Source organism: Tachypleus tridentatus, chromosome 4 (genome assembly GCF_004210375.1).
Source record: "Tachypleus tridentatus isolate NWPU-2018 chromosome 4, ASM421037v1, whole genome shotgun sequence".
Taxonomy (NCBI): Eukaryota; Metazoa; Arthropoda; class Merostomata; order Xiphosura; family Limulidae; genus Tachypleus; species Tachypleus tridentatus.
In genome coordinates, this window is record NC_134828.1 from 41,780,656 (window position 1) to 41,796,755 (window position 16,100).

At 29.3% G+C, this 16,100-nt stretch overlaps 1 protein-coding gene across 2 annotated transcripts in view; it reads right to left on the reverse strand.

The window, feature by feature from the left end:
- Nucleotides 1–16,100, reverse strand: part of bsf (bicoid stability factor) — a 93,733-nt gene that overhangs the window by 1,729 nt on the left and 75,904 nt on the right. Inside the window, exons 28-35 of one of the 2 annotated variants that reach the window (XM_076497973.1) lie at nucleotides 13,682–13,772; nucleotides 10,390–10,624; nucleotides 9,858–9,940; nucleotides 9,257–9,449; nucleotides 8,036–8,154; nucleotides 6,221–6,336; nucleotides 607–675; nucleotides 409–505 (exon numbers count right to left, since the gene is read on the reverse strand). In XM_076497973.1, the coding sequence (XP_076354088.1) occupies nucleotides 409–505; nucleotides 607–675; nucleotides 6,221–6,336; nucleotides 8,036–8,154; nucleotides 9,257–9,449; nucleotides 9,858–9,940; nucleotides 10,390–10,624; nucleotides 13,682–13,772 (1,003 nt within the window). Of the gene's footprint in view, nucleotides 1–408; nucleotides 506–606; nucleotides 676–6,220; nucleotides 6,337–8,035; nucleotides 8,155–9,256; nucleotides 9,450–9,857; nucleotides 9,941–10,389; nucleotides 10,625–13,681; nucleotides 13,773–16,100 lie in introns of those variants that run through there. The other variant, XR_013027294.1, reaches the window with a different exon arrangement.

Consider the following 16,100-nt stretch of genomic DNA (forward strand, 5'->3'; position numbering starts at 1 on the left):
ATTACATATTTATGATACACAACTTGCCTGAGTTATCATTGATCAGATTTTCAAAGTAGTCTATTTGTAGTAAGAATTAAAGTTCAGAAACTAGTACTCTTAGTAAGAAATAAAAAACCCTCTATAAACAAATAAAAGATTCCCTACTATACTTATCCACCAATTGAATTTCAGCTACTTTACAATTGGTTCACATACCATTATATTTCAAATGCAACTTTTTTTAAATGTAATTTACTGTATGTTGTACCTGATGATGAGAAGAAAGGTTGCAAGCACTCAATTTGTCTTTCTTGCAACAGAATCATTAAATTTTTTATTCAAACTTTTGTTAAAAAAATCAAGTAAAGCATTTATAATAAATACACTGCAGGTTATTTTTGAATAGCAGAATTCAAATTTACTTACTTAAAACATCGATCAAACAACTACAAGCAACACCTATTGTCCGTGTCGATACATCACACTCCAATATTAGATCCACAAGTTTTCTTGCCATTGTTTCCTGAGTAACAATAGATGAAATGTAAGAACTCACCATGTTATGTTACACACACACTAAAAAACAAACATCTGTAACAAAATGCTTAGTTTGTTCCTACTTACATTATTATCTTCTCTTGCTTTAGACAGGATGTTACCAAACATGATTCTTTCTTTCATTTCAGGACAAGACTGTAAAATAAAATCTTGTTAAATAACAAAAATGTGAATTACAGAAAACACAAGAGGCATTATCATAAGACACATCTGCCATGTTATACTATTACAGCTGTTGAAAGTAATCATTAGAATAAAGTAAAAAAAAGTTTTATGTGGAATTTATTATTTTAAAAAACATCTAATAACATCACAAGTGACAGCTTGTTTATCCCTCTGGACAATTAAAAAATGTGCATCTACACTTAACTCTCAAATTACTAACATTTTTATACAATTAATTAGCTGATTATTACATTATATTCAGTAACTTTTATGTTTTGGCTTCTTGACTTATAACAGTAACTATGCCTAGTGCACAAAATAACTGACAAAAACATATGGATGGCATTATTAAATTGAATGTAAGAAACACAGGGGAAACCATCAGTAATTAATGGAATTAGTGTGGTTATGACATTTCTATTTAAATTTTCTATGTAGTTCATATGTAATTATAGAACCTGTAAGCAATAAATTCATAGATAACCGATACAATTTAGTTCATAGAAAGTTTAGTAAAATTTGTTTAAAAACATATGGTAAAAATCAAGCAAATCTGTATCAGGCTAATAACTTCTCGGATAGAGTAAACATCAAAAATGTCAGTAATAATTTCTCCTTTACATGTTTATGCAGACTAGACAAATTGCTTACAAATAATACAACTGTAACCAAAATACACACTGAAGAAGTTTAACACAAATAACTTAAGAGTGAATAAAATTATGGACAATTTATTTTATTAAGTTTCTCTGCTCTTCTAGATATGCAACACTTTATGGACAGTGTTTCAATCTTACCCATGTTTTTATTGGGTTTCTTTACTGTTCTACATATTCTAAACTTTTATGGCAAATGTGTTTCTATGCTACCCTATGTGCACTTCATGCTTTTTTCAGGTCTCTACTTCACTAGATCTGCAACATTTCTTTCACTAAGTTTGAACAATGAGTAAGAAATAAAATCACACAAAACAAAACATTGTGTAGAATAGCTGTACTCTATTTTGAAACAAAAGGTCTGGAACTGTATGTTTTCCTCAGTCCACCTTGTTTGATAAAATTCCCAGGATACAGTAGATTTCACGAGGGAATGGTATTCAAGGAAAGGGACTTAAACTACAACATATACTACCCTTGTCAAATTAATGCCTGATACAGTATAAACTTGAGACTTGTTTGCAAGAAAAATATACTGGAGAATAATATCTTGTGACCTCACATAGGCAATTTCTACATGAACTAATTTATCCATAAGCTGGACTAATCAAAAGTTTACTTATAAGTATGTGCAATTTCATATTTGAAGTGAAGCAAAATATTATCAATAACAAACTTCTACAACATTACATATGCACACAATGTCAAGGGTTCCCAGAATTTTTAATGGGAAAAAATTCAAGATCCTTTCCAGACAAAACACACAAAAAAGAAATGAATGACAAGATGAGCAGTTTTACACTTCTCTTTGAGATATGTTTCATACAAGAATGAAAACAACACTTTCAAAATAAAACATAAATTAATGATGCTGAAATGTTAAATATTTTGCAGTACCAGGAGAGTTCTATCACTGAGCTTTTAAATCTTTCCATCCTTCTACTTAGAGCCTCTCCTTAAACTATTGACTGTGGCAACAAGAGTGGTATTTCCTAATATTTCAACTTTTACATAATATCTGTCAGCATCTTCAATTCCTTTTGCACTTTCATTTTTTTTCTCAATACAGTCAACATCATCCATAATTTTCTTTACATCAGCTTTTGTGTCCTTTTTATCTCTACTTTTGAGTATTTTAATACTTTTGTCTTGCTCCATTGCATGGTAGAAGACATTCATTTGTTATATAAATATTTTTTGTCCAAGTGTGTTTATGTAGTCTTTCATAGCCCAGAGGCCGATTAAATGTTCAAAATCAGGCTCTGTATCAATATGATTTTATTAATGTAGAAGCTTCTCTCAACTGCAGTTTAACCATACAACAGAATCAAGAACTCTTATTACTTCTGAAAATTTGGAAAAGTTTCTTATGGAATCAAATAGCAGTGTGTACAGACTATCTTCTTTTACATTAAAGTTACAAAAGAGCTCAATGTAATTCTGCACTCTCTCTAAACTGCTGCATAAATTCACCAAAATCTTCAATGTTCACTCTACTGGCATCTATTAAACATTACAGGACAAATGTAAACCTAGATGCACAATGCTGTTTAGATGTTGGGGATCAAGACAAGGTAGATTGCAACTCAGTTTATATTTAATTAGAATTTTTTTTCCAACATATGCTACCAACTAAAGAAGTAACCATGTTTACACTATAATATGAACTTGAGAACTTGAAGTTCACTGGTACTACGTGCTTTGTTTTCAGTATGGAGAAGATCCTTCATTAAATTGTCTGCAACAAAACCAGTATCAATTTTCTTTACTTCAAGATGATTGGAAAGGTCTTCTACAATAAGCATCTTTAAAACTGTGACTGCTCTCTCTAAAATGTCTGGTTTACAAAACCTCTCTAACAGGGTTCTGAGTTTTTCTTCACCTGGTACTGAAAAAGGAAGAGTCACCCTATTTGTATAGTATATAGCAAAGAAATGTTTTAAGGGTTTGGCATGCAGTAGTTGATCTTGATTAGCCAGTTTAACTGCTTCAAATGATTTTGTATATGGGAACTTATTTCTCCCCATTGCAACTGCTGATATACAACATTTAAATGTTGAAAGAATATTTATTGTCTTCCTTTTAAACAACACCGACATTCCCCAGCCATCAGTGATTACAGAAAGGATATAGATAAAGTCCATATCCTGGATAAAAGTTGTAACATAGTTGAAATCATCTCTACGAGATGGTGCATCATGAAAGACAGCAAGCAGACAAAATAAAAGGTAACTTATACTTCAACCTGAAGCTTTTAATCTTACTTTGAAACTGTTGTGTAATACATGAAGACCAAAGGAATCTGTGCTCAAAAGATGAACATGGTGATCTTTGGCAAAATTAGCACAAAATTTTTCATACAAATTATAATTACCATTAGGGCCATCCATGGAGAGTTGAAGAAGGTTTTAAATGTTCAAATTTCTTAGAGAATCATCATATTAGTCCTGCAAATTGACATCTGTAGCCTGACTGAAGAAACTCTGCTGTAGTATCTTGTCCTGACAATGATGTTAACATCACAGAATCTTATTATAAAACTGTTTCTCCTGAAGGTGTTCAAATATAAACATCGAGCTCATTCTCTACTTTCTTTTTGAGTAGAAATTTGTGGATCTAATCTATAACATATTAAGTACATGAATTCTGTCTCTCCACAAGTTGCTTATGTTTTGCTATTTCACTTTCTGGGAGCTGCTTTTACTAAATAAGTGAAATATCACCTCTTAATCTAAATGAATAACTACAGTCAGTTGTTGTTAAGACCCACCAAATCTCAGCTCTCAATGAATTGCTTTTTATGTTATAGGAAGTTATCTTTGATATTCTTGAAGTTGATGGTGCAAAATTAGTAAATAACCATTTTTCTTCTTTCTTCATATTTTTACCTTTTCGTGTGACTGTAAAGGGGGGAAGTGCCCATAGTTGATATGTTTATCTCTTTCATACACAAGCTGCAAACTGCTTGATCAAGATTTTTCTCTCTTTTGATTCACTTCCTAAAATTTGTCATCTATAAGCTATATGTCTTAAACTTTGCAATTTTCAGGCACCTCAAAAGCAACTCATGTTTTTAAACCATAATCCTACTTTAAGGGCAGTGTTTACATACATGAATGCCAACTTCTAAAATCAGCTTTAATAGAAATACTGATATTTTTACTGGAACTAACTACTGAAGGGTACAATTCACAAACGAAATATAAGCCATAATTGGTTTAATGTTACTCTATTGCAAGTCCAGTAGGCTAGGCCTACATTAACAGCTCTTAAATAAGACCCAGCTTTGTAAACTATGACAAATCTAAGCCTAACAGTGATGCACAACTTAGCTCATGTCATATGGAGGGGCATTTAATGAGCTATGAATCTCAAACATAGCTTGCTGAATACAACCAAAATTTCTCCAACACAAAAACAACAATATGATACATTTTTTAAATGTTAACATCACACGTATATTCCAAGGTTTCATAAATAAAATACACAGAAAATCACAGTGGAAATTACACAAACTGGTTTTCTAATCACATACTCCACCAGAAGCTAGGCACTTTAAAAAGCCTCCTAAATTTTGCATAACTATATACACCACAAAAACATCAATAAAGAAGTTACACATGTAACTAAATACTTCACTAATATTAACCAACTCCATACTAAAGTAGTTATAAGAATTGTTAATAAATCAAAAAAACACAGACAAGAGATGTCTAATAAACAGATTCAAACACTGTACAAAACAAAAACCTAATGACTTCACCATCCCAGACATAGAAGATATTATCATACCTTTAAAAGAAATTTCAAAAAACTAGCACATAAACATAGCTTTAACATATGTTAAGAAAACTATATAATGAACTCATCTCTCCAGGAATATTTACAAAGTACAGTTTATCAGTTGTCCAGCATTTTACATAGATGAAACAGAATGTAACTTGAAGATCAAGTTGAAAATACCAACCCTGCATCTCAAGCCCATGAGCATAGGAGCAAAAACAGTTTTTCTAAACAGAACATTATGATACTAAAACATGAGTCTGACAATAAGAGAAGAAAAATCAACAAATACCCAGGCACATTTCTACATACTTTTAATTATCAATTCCCCACACAATCCTAAGTTTATGCAAATATTTTGCACAAAATATAACAAAAAACAACTACAATTTAAAATACACTGTTGGATTTTGAACGTTTTAAATACTAAAACATTTTTTACTATAAAAACTTGTGCACTTGATAATGATTGTACCAATGATTGAAATGTCATACCTGTTCCAAAGACTAATCTCACTTACTGTAAAAGCTATAAACTGTAATAAAATAGTGTGCTGAAGCCTTAACTTTATAGGCTAATTTTTTCTTTTAAAACTTTCCACAGACTATTCTGTGCCTAGACCCCTACTGATAGCTTAGCCTAAGCTAATGTTTATGTTAGTCAGCAATGGTATCTTAAGGTGTGGCTTAACATTATGTCTAGGTCCAGACTACTTTGGTTAGACTTCATTGTTGCAACTGGCATTGAAAAATTGGATAATCATAAAATAGTGATCAAAGGCAACAATATACAAATATTTTCATCTGAAGCATACTAAAACCAAAATGATACACCTTGACAACTTCTGAAAATGGTGACTGAGCTTTCTTTGTATTAACAAAGAAACTGGTCAAATCATAGAATAAAGAGTGTATTGGAACAAGTTCTATGCTCTTCACGTTGCAAAATAATTGACTCAGAAACATAAGATCCGAATGTTGTTGTCACTGTTGGAAAGGAGGAGGAAACAGGAAATAAAGTTTATCTCTCTGTAGGGGATACACAATTAAATAAAACTAATTTAACTATACAATACCTGAAATATCTGGTTGGCTTTATCATACTCTTCTTCTGTAAAATAGTGCATCCATAGCATATTTTTAGGAATAAAGAACTGTTCTTGGTTGGCATACTTTTCTGTCAATTGCACAACTAGTATAAAGAAACAAAGTGACAATCTTTACAAAACCAAGTCATACAGAATTAAGTGACAATTTAAAAAAAAAACAATTTATTTAGAAACAAGCATATGACAACACTTACAAAATCAAATAATTCAGAAACAAATACTAAACAACATTTACATAAAACTTCCAGAAATAAATGTGACATTTTTTACAAAATCCTCAAGAAACAAAATTTGACAATTTCTACAAAAAACAAACTATTCCAAAACTTGTAAATATTTAAGCCACACATTTTACAACATTTAATACAAAAAAAAGCCTGTAATCGTTAAATTAACTTAAAAAGAGGCATCTGAAAATTTTCAATATGAGCTAGTCCTAATCAGACGTTGATAAACTGGTAAAACATTTTGTTCAACATCTTATTACTATTAACAGATAATATACATTTAGTGAAAATTCTTATGGTCGTACAAAAACGTAAGGGAAGAAAAAAAGCAGTTTTTTAAAACAAAAACAGCAAATTCAATAAACAAAATATGTACTTGCAAATCACATGCATTAATACACTATTATTTTTATTGATATTCCTTGGATTATTCCAAATACCAAACTGGTTTCAAAATTTTAATTACTGATTTTTAAATGATATTTTAGAGCCTATAAACAAGTGAAAAAATCATCATAAATTTTTTGTTAGAAGATAGGAATAACAATTACACATTTTGAAATTAAAAAAGAAAAATATTTAGATCACACATCGACATACTGCCTTCATAAAACAAGTATGCATTCTGTCAATATTTGGTATACATCAATCACATATTGTCATACTGTAAGAAACCAATAGTCATACATAATACCATAATGTAACAAAACAGCAATCATACACTCTTATAATGTAAGAAAACAATAATCACACATTATGTCAGAGAAAGAAAAACAATCACACTTTGTATAATGACAAAAGTAATCAACAATCACACTACATGTAATAATGCAATGTTGTCTAAATTTTAAATAACAGTAACCCTTAACTCAACAAAGTTTCCATTGTGCACCCCCCTCCCATTCACATTAAAATCGTTTCTGCAAGTGATAGCAGCAAAATGAACATTTTCTTTAACATTTTAAACCATTTTTATATGAAAAAGTACTAAGAAGTAAGGTAAACACAAGAAAAATTTTGAGAGAAAAGCAATAGTTTTATTAGGCTATCCTCATCTCAATCACTTCTCTTTCTTCCATTGTTATTTTTGAATTCTCATGCCAAAATACTGCCACCTGTACCCTCCCTCCCAACCAACATACCCTACAGTTTGGAAAAAACTGTACTGTTATTACATAAATTATGTAATGATGTAAGAAAACAATCACACTGTAACAATTTAAGGAAAAAATAATTACATATTATGTTATGATATAATAAAACAACAATCATACATTATGACACAATCTAAAAATCATCAATGAAATAATAAAAATAACAACCACACATTATATAATAATTTATGGAAAAAAGTAATCATTTATTATGCCAATGTAATAGAACAACAATTATACATTGTCACAATGTAAAAATCAACAATGACACTATAAAATAGCAACAATCACATACATTTTACATAGAAACAAATAAGTAAGCTGAGAATTATGGTAAAACATTATGTAACTTAATCATTATTAATATCTGATGAAGTAATGATGATCTACCTGAAACTTACTTTCATTTTCCAATTCTGGATGTTTCTTCATTACACCCAAGATTCCTCCAGAAGGAAATTTGTTTTTACTTTCGTTTAAATCTTTTCCTAATTCGGCTAAAAGTTCTTTGCTTCGATTACTATGAAGTAAACATCACAAAAACTTTTTTGTCTTTAAAAGAATTAACTAATGCAAAGTTCCAATTATTTGTACTTGTTGATGTTCTCAAAATATGCAGGTCAATATTTTAATAATCCCTTAACAAAGTTAGTAAAACTTTAACACCCAGTTTTTCAGTTAATAAGAGACCAAATTTGAAGGGGATTAGGTGTACTACAGAGGGGTGTCACATTTTCTGCTATTTACAATTGAACCTCATTAAAAATATTCCAATAAAGGGGTCAATCTTTAACTTTAAGAAAACACTTTGATGACAAATTAAATCAATTATCAACAATGCTTTGCCATGAAAATGTGAAATTTAGGGGGCTGTTTGGATAGTATCCTAGTTTAGGCTCAGCTTCCTTACAGTAGTAAGTTAGCTTCATTGAGGTTTCCTCAGCCACATCTACAAGTAGAATTCACAAACACCACAGAGAAATGGTTTTAAAGAGCTGAAGTATCACATATTGCACTGCACAATGAGCAGCCACTACTATGTTTTGTGTGGGAACTTGATAGAGGTGAGGGTTTTAATCTTCATAGCCTGGAAACTAGTACAGATTTGGCAATGTTGATGGGCAATTCAAATTCCAGATACTGGAAGGAGTTCAAATCTCTATTCAGAATTTAAAAAAAAGAAATTATACTAAAAAGCTGTGTCTAGGAATCAATCTACCAAAGACATTTCCTTCACTCATAGACCGAATGTTAAATTCAAACCAGATGGTAAAATACCATTAAGATTTCAAAGATAAAAATTATACCATAATAATAAACTTTTAAAACTAACAATTCATTAAAATGCAGTAAAACATATTTTACCAATGTTTTTATAGCCAACACTTCTTTTATTAAGACCGAGAAATTTTAACATATGCCAAAACCAAAGAATCTACTTGTGTTCTAAAATGTTCTATTTCAATGCATAATTCATTTTGTAAATAAAGAAGATTCAACTGTGTTTTATATGCAAGGAAGAAAGGTTCAGAAGCACTTGGGCTTGATTAATTTTAAGCTTATTTTTGGTATTAAGGTACTATCAAGTTCTTCTTACCACAAAAAAACAGTATGTCACTGACCTATTAATATATGCATTAGCTAGGAAATTATCAAATGAAACAAGCTTCAGTACAGATAGTGGGAGCACAGGCCTCATATTCTTTATGGTTTCAACATCTCCAGCTCGTGCTAATCGGTTTAGAAGAAATTTCAAGACTTGTGGTTTTGGAAACATCTGCTGTCTGAAAAGTTCTTGTGATATATTGGTTGCCTCTGGAAATAAACCAAATACTGAAGTGTTCTACCCTTTCTTACATCAAAAAACACAAAACAAAACAATTATAGGCTTTAGAAGTTTAACAAATATAAATAAAAGGAAACATTAATTATTATTCTGGAAAACAATAAGTCACAATATAAACAAATATCACTTCCTCCTATAATGGTACAGAATTATAAACAAGTAAAAATAACATGCATATTGGAGAGATGTTATAAACCTAGACTTCACATTAATACTTTATCTAAACAAAAACAATTTATATTAAATATGGTATATTCAACATAATGCAAAAACAATCTAAAATGGCATATAAATTGAACTTTAATCATTTATTCCTCTACTGTATTACATAACACATTTATACTTTTAAATCATTTTTAAATTAAGTATACAAGTACCTAATAATCGATCTTTACGAAGTAATACTTCTATAAGTGCTGTACTCATCATGAGATTAAGTTTCTCTCCACGATCTTCCATGCTGTAAGAAAAATATCAAATTTAAGTAAGAAAATATTAAAATTATATTTAAAGATTATAATATTTGTGCAGAATACTGACTTCTAACATATGAATCATGATGTTTGTATAAATGTTTAATCATGGCTTTAGTTCCAGCAATATCAAATTAGAAATACTTTGGTTTATCAAATTTGCAGGCAAAAGTGTAATTTTCATTCCTCTCTCAGGGTTTCAGCTGTAATACAACTTGAAGCATCAGTCAGTAAAATTAAACAAATTTATTTTAAACCAACTGATGGGTCTTCTAAAAAGTGATTTACATAGAAATTCCAATATTTTATTTCAATGAATAATTAATTATAGGCCACTAATAAGCACATACCATAAAAATAATTTTAAACAAACTAATCATGACTATTACACTACCATTATCATAAAATGTAATACAAAGAGACATGATAAAAATACCTTCTTTTATACTCTAAGACCTTATCTACATCTTCTGCCTTAATATAGTCCATAAAACTAATTTTGCCATTTTGAGATTCCTCAGATTGCAGCTCAGGAATCACAAATGGGACTTCTTCTCCATTTTTTTGTAGGAACTCAGCTAAAAATCTAAGAGTTTTAGCACGAGGCTGAACATTTTCATCTTGCATTGCAGTCCACACAGCAAGGGCTTTCTTAACGTCATTGACTTTTGCTATTAAAAAAAAAAGGTAATTTTATGTATTATTTCTTGGCACTTGTGTATAATGTTAAAATAATTATTATTATTTATTATTTTAATTTTGTGTATTAACTGTAGTTTGAAATAACTTACAAATACAATGAATAAACACTATAGTAGGCCCATTAGTGGAATTTGGAAATTAATTGTTGGGCTCACTAATATAAACTACACTCAATCAATTATTGTTATGCGACTAATCTTCCTATTTTCTGTTAGTTTTATTTTCTCCAATATGATAAACATCTTCAGTGTCTCCACTTACAAACTTTTCACATAAAATTGATTTTTACCTAAAGTTTTAGTGCAAATGTTTACAAGATAATCTGAACATTTTCTGCTTGATGAATCTCTAAGCATTTTAAAAACATGAATTGATTCACACAATGATATAGTGCAAGTCAAACTGATCAGATAATAAACAAAAGTCACTGGCACTAATAATTGTAATAATAATTTTAGTTAAACCACAACATGACTGCATTTAGAAATAATTAACTATTCACTTAGTCTATTTATTGTTGAACACTGCCTGAATACATAAAAATAATATTCAATAAGGATTTATGCCATCAGAACATTTAGGTGTCAGCTATTATATTTATTATGTTACATATTTAACTTGTACTTATGTATGCTATGCTAAAAGCCACATTTATTTTCTCCTTCCAGAGGCTAAAATAAATTTTTAGAAGTTTTAAAGATGCACTTTAGAAAGAAAAAAAAACAAATTACTATAATGATACTTATAAAACCACTGTAATTCATCTGGCTTTGTACACTATTCTCAGTCTGAAACATTAAAATACATATTGAAAATAAATGTCAAAGGCTTAGCAGTTGAAACTCTCCAAACATTTTAGAATACATACATAAGCTGATAAAATCCACGTACTGTTGTTAGCATAAATGTCTTAACTTATTCTAGTGCAGCGTGACTACTGAAGTTAAATTTCCTAATAAACACTGTAAGATATATAATCCAATATAATAAGACATTCTGTTCTTGGAGAAGAGGTCATGTTGACTATATCTTTGAATATGCTTTTTGCTTTTGAAGGTGTTGTATTACAATGTCACATAAACAGTCAACTGACATCAACAGTGATTTACTGCTTTACTTTCAGCAACTTTCTATTTCAATCCTAGACAGTAAAATACATATAGAAAATAAATGTGAAATGCTTAAGAGTAGAAATTCTCAAGAGAAGCATTATGAAATCATAAAAAACAGGATAAAACTGCTCTTTTTAATTCTAGTTTACAACTTTTCATTTGACCTTAGTTGTTTGCCTGTTGGCTGAAAAATAAAATGTACTGTTAAGGCAGAGGTAATAACATATGAAATATAAAGCTTCAATGTAAAAGAAAGCTTCATATTTACTTAGATGGTTTTAGTTATTACAAAAATGAAAGTTGAGATTTTGAGACAATGAGAATTATTTTTAACCTTTACATAAAAATCACTTTGCTCTTTGAATAGTGTGTGTGTATGAAAAGATTCATTTATGGACAAATTATTAGGAAAAAATACTTCATTAAAATTTTTTGTAAAAATGACATGTAATGTGTAGAAAGTCTGCCAAATTTCATGAAAGTACACACACTGCATTAAAAGTTATAATATCAAGACTATATACAAGTAAAAATTCATGTGTTGAAAGAGTTGAAAACATATTTCTGTTCAGAACAGATTAGTCAACAGACTTCATCATTTCCAAATAAACTGCAAAGTTCTCCTTCAACCCAATTAAAAAGAAATTTCAAATTTAAGTACCTTGGACCATGCTCTCTATTGGATATAAACATGTACTTAAGAGAATTACATATGAGTGGAAAAGGTTTAAAAAAAATCAAAATATAATGATATATCAGCAAATTAAAAAGGTAAGAGATTATTATTTTATATTCTAGTATATAAATGTCTGAAGTCTGAATTCCTAATTTATAAACCACTATAGACATCATATAGTAGGTACAATAAAATATAAATTGAGCAATAAGATAAGAAAATATGCCATATAATACCCAAAGAGTATAATTGGCATTTTTTAAAAATATTTTCTTTTGAATCAAGAAATTAAAACAAAATTTGAATTATATACTACATTATGATACCAAATTTATTGACATACAATACTAATGATGTTGTTTAACCCTCCCCCAGTGAGCTTGGTAAAATATACATAAGTTTGTCTACACATTTGCTCTTGTTAAGTATTTGCACTACAACTTTTGATACAGCATATGTATCTTTACAAAATTTAGTAGACTTTCAGTGAAGATTACTTGAAAAAAATCAAATTTGTAAAGAAATATTTTAAATAAAGATTTGTGAAAAAAGAGTGTTTCATTACTAGTCTGAGTGCAAAGTGATTTCATATTATGATTAAAAAAAAAACACATTCTTCTTCCCAAAAATGTCAAATATTATTTTTGTAACCTCTGAAACACCCTAAATACATTTCAAACAGTGCTGCATTCAACATACCATGTGACCCACTAAAATCTATATTTAAATGTGTTAGTTTAAAATTTACCTTTAAATTAGGAAATTAACTCATACATAATATTAAAGTTTGACTTATAAATCTACAATTGGATTCCAAATTTACTGATATAAATTCATAAAACAGTTCAAACTTGAAAATAACTCTACATCATCAGGTGAACCCTTTGATCTGTCCATTGACAGAAGGGTTAACATAAAAATACTAAATATAACATTGAGTAATAAGCTGAGTAGTAGTTACAGATTAACATAATGAATGAATATAACAGTGACTAGTAAGCTAACTAGGAGGTACAAGTTAACATAAAAATACGTCACTGAATAGTGAGCCAATTAGTACGTACAGGTTAACAAAAAAGCTAAATATAACAGTGATTAATACAATGAAATGCCTATAAATGTTGGTTCTACACACCCATGGATATCATTAATATATATTATATATAAAACTAAAATGGCAACTACAACAGCACTGTATATACGCTATAGTACACACTGAAAGTTTATTTTTATCTTACCGTAGCCACACAAAAGATAGTAATACATCTGGTCCCTGTCAATGTCAAACAAGTCACGTGTGATGTTCACTAGATCTTCTAACTCGGTAATCTGTAATGATCCAAAACAAAAACTCATCAGCCTTGTATAAATTTTAAAACACACTATATCAGACATCATCAACAGCCATGATAGATGAGGTCTATAATATTCAAATGTTTCCCAAATGACCTTCAGATGTATAACCTAATCATTTCATGTTAAAACGTTACTAAAATGTGCATGCATAATTCTCTAATGATTACTATAAATTTAAATAAATGTTTTATGCAAATACCACCTCAGTTAACTAAAGTAAAAATTGTTAACATAACTAACAAAAACAACTAGTTTTAACATGCCAAACTTGTCATTCTCAAGGGATGAAATAAAATTGTTCTCTCTGTCCTGTACATTCAGATTCAAAACAACTCCAGAATATTCAATATTCCTCTAATGATAGTAGAATTCAAAGACTATGTTTGTAAAATTAACTTCCAAATATGGTTGAGTTCAAATCCCCTCTTCATATTATACATTTTTTCTCTATTTTTAAAATTTTCTATCAATTTTATTGCATTACACTGATATACAACTTTGGTTCAGCAATGATATTTGATTGATCGAACATATCCAGAATATAAAACTGAAAATACAAGTTGCTAAAATATAATCTAACACAACAAATAGGCAGGGTAAAAATTATCTAATTAATAATACATTTAGGATTCAATCTACCAGAACTTTGGTAAATAAGATTTTTATTTTAAAGAAAACCATCAACTTTTTCTTACCTTTGTTTGTTAACTTGGAGACAAATTTTTCATAGTATATTTAAATCCACTAAGATGAGAGTCCTTACAGTAAATATGAGACATTGGGTTACTGTTACAACTGGTCTATATTTTGTAAACTCTCTTTATACAGTTTGGAAAAAAACAAAGTTTGAGAAAAAAACAACATTAAAAATGATAAGAATTCATTTCTCTTTTCTATTAGAACTTTTTACTTTCTTGATTCCAACTTTGAGTTGTATATACCAGATTTCAGTTTGGCTTTAGTGTTATATTTACCCAAAACCAGCCATATATCAATTTGATCAATCAAAATCATTGCTAAACAAAATTCTTCCATCAGTAGAACGCATGAGAACTGATATCAGTATTTAAAAATAGAAAAAAACATGTTTATTAAAGAAATGGGATTTGAACTCAACCCTATTTAGTAGTAGTTTTTCAACTTAGTACGTACACTTTATTACTATCAATGATCATTGATCTTTTCAGACAGTTTTGAGCTTGAATATACGAGAAATTGAGAACAGTTTTACTACATATTTTGAGAATGATAAGCTTGGTCTATCAAAACTAGTTGGGTTTTAAGTTTTGTTAATATTTAATCATTAGTACATTATTCTGCTGATGTGGTACTGATGTTTTTTGGTATGAGCTATCACTTATATTTACTTAATAAAAGCTCTGGTTAAAATAATATCATTAAGAAGTTTTATTTTATAATAGTAGCCTAATCAGAAACAAGAAAAGTACTAAAAAAAATGGCAGTCATTGAATCATGCCAAACATACTCCACCAAATCATATTCTTACAAATAATAATTTGAAGACATACACTAGTGTACAAAATCTGTTATTTTAAATGCTTTAATATACAAAATAGCCATTAATTTGCAACAGAAATTAACATTTAATTAGATCAGCCTGCATTTGTTGTCTTGAAATTTTTAGACATTCTACAATTATTTCTCTAAATTGAATTTGAAAATTATATCAATTTTTCCCCACATACACATTTTCACACAATATCATATGTACTTTTACATAAGTGGATCATTTTCATTGAAATAAGGTTACATTTTGATATGCTTAAAATATTGACAATCACTGGCTATACATGACATGAGACTTTTATAGATCATTCTAGAACATGCAAGAAACACCTCTCTAGTATATAAACAGTTAACAGGCCACAAGATGTGTCATTTCTGGATAGTACTTATTTGCATATGCATCTCAACATCATTTCTTTCTTTTCTATATAATTTATTATCGGGTATGGCAGCAAGAAGTTGTGTATGTGATACAAACATATTTGTGGTGAAGAAAGAAAGGCAAAATATTGCAGACTTTGTCAAAACAACATATTATGAGTATTTTGGAATACAACTTGGGGATTAAGACAAATTATGGGCTCTGCACAAAATTTACACCATTTCTGTTAAAATGTAGAGATAATAGACTGAAAGTAATGCCTTTTGGAATTCCACTGGTTTGGAGTTAGCATAGAAACCAAAACTGCTATTTTTGCTCACATAATATGCACGGCTAGAACACTCAAAATAAAGATGGAATTTCTTATCTGGACCTTCAATCTGCTATAACAC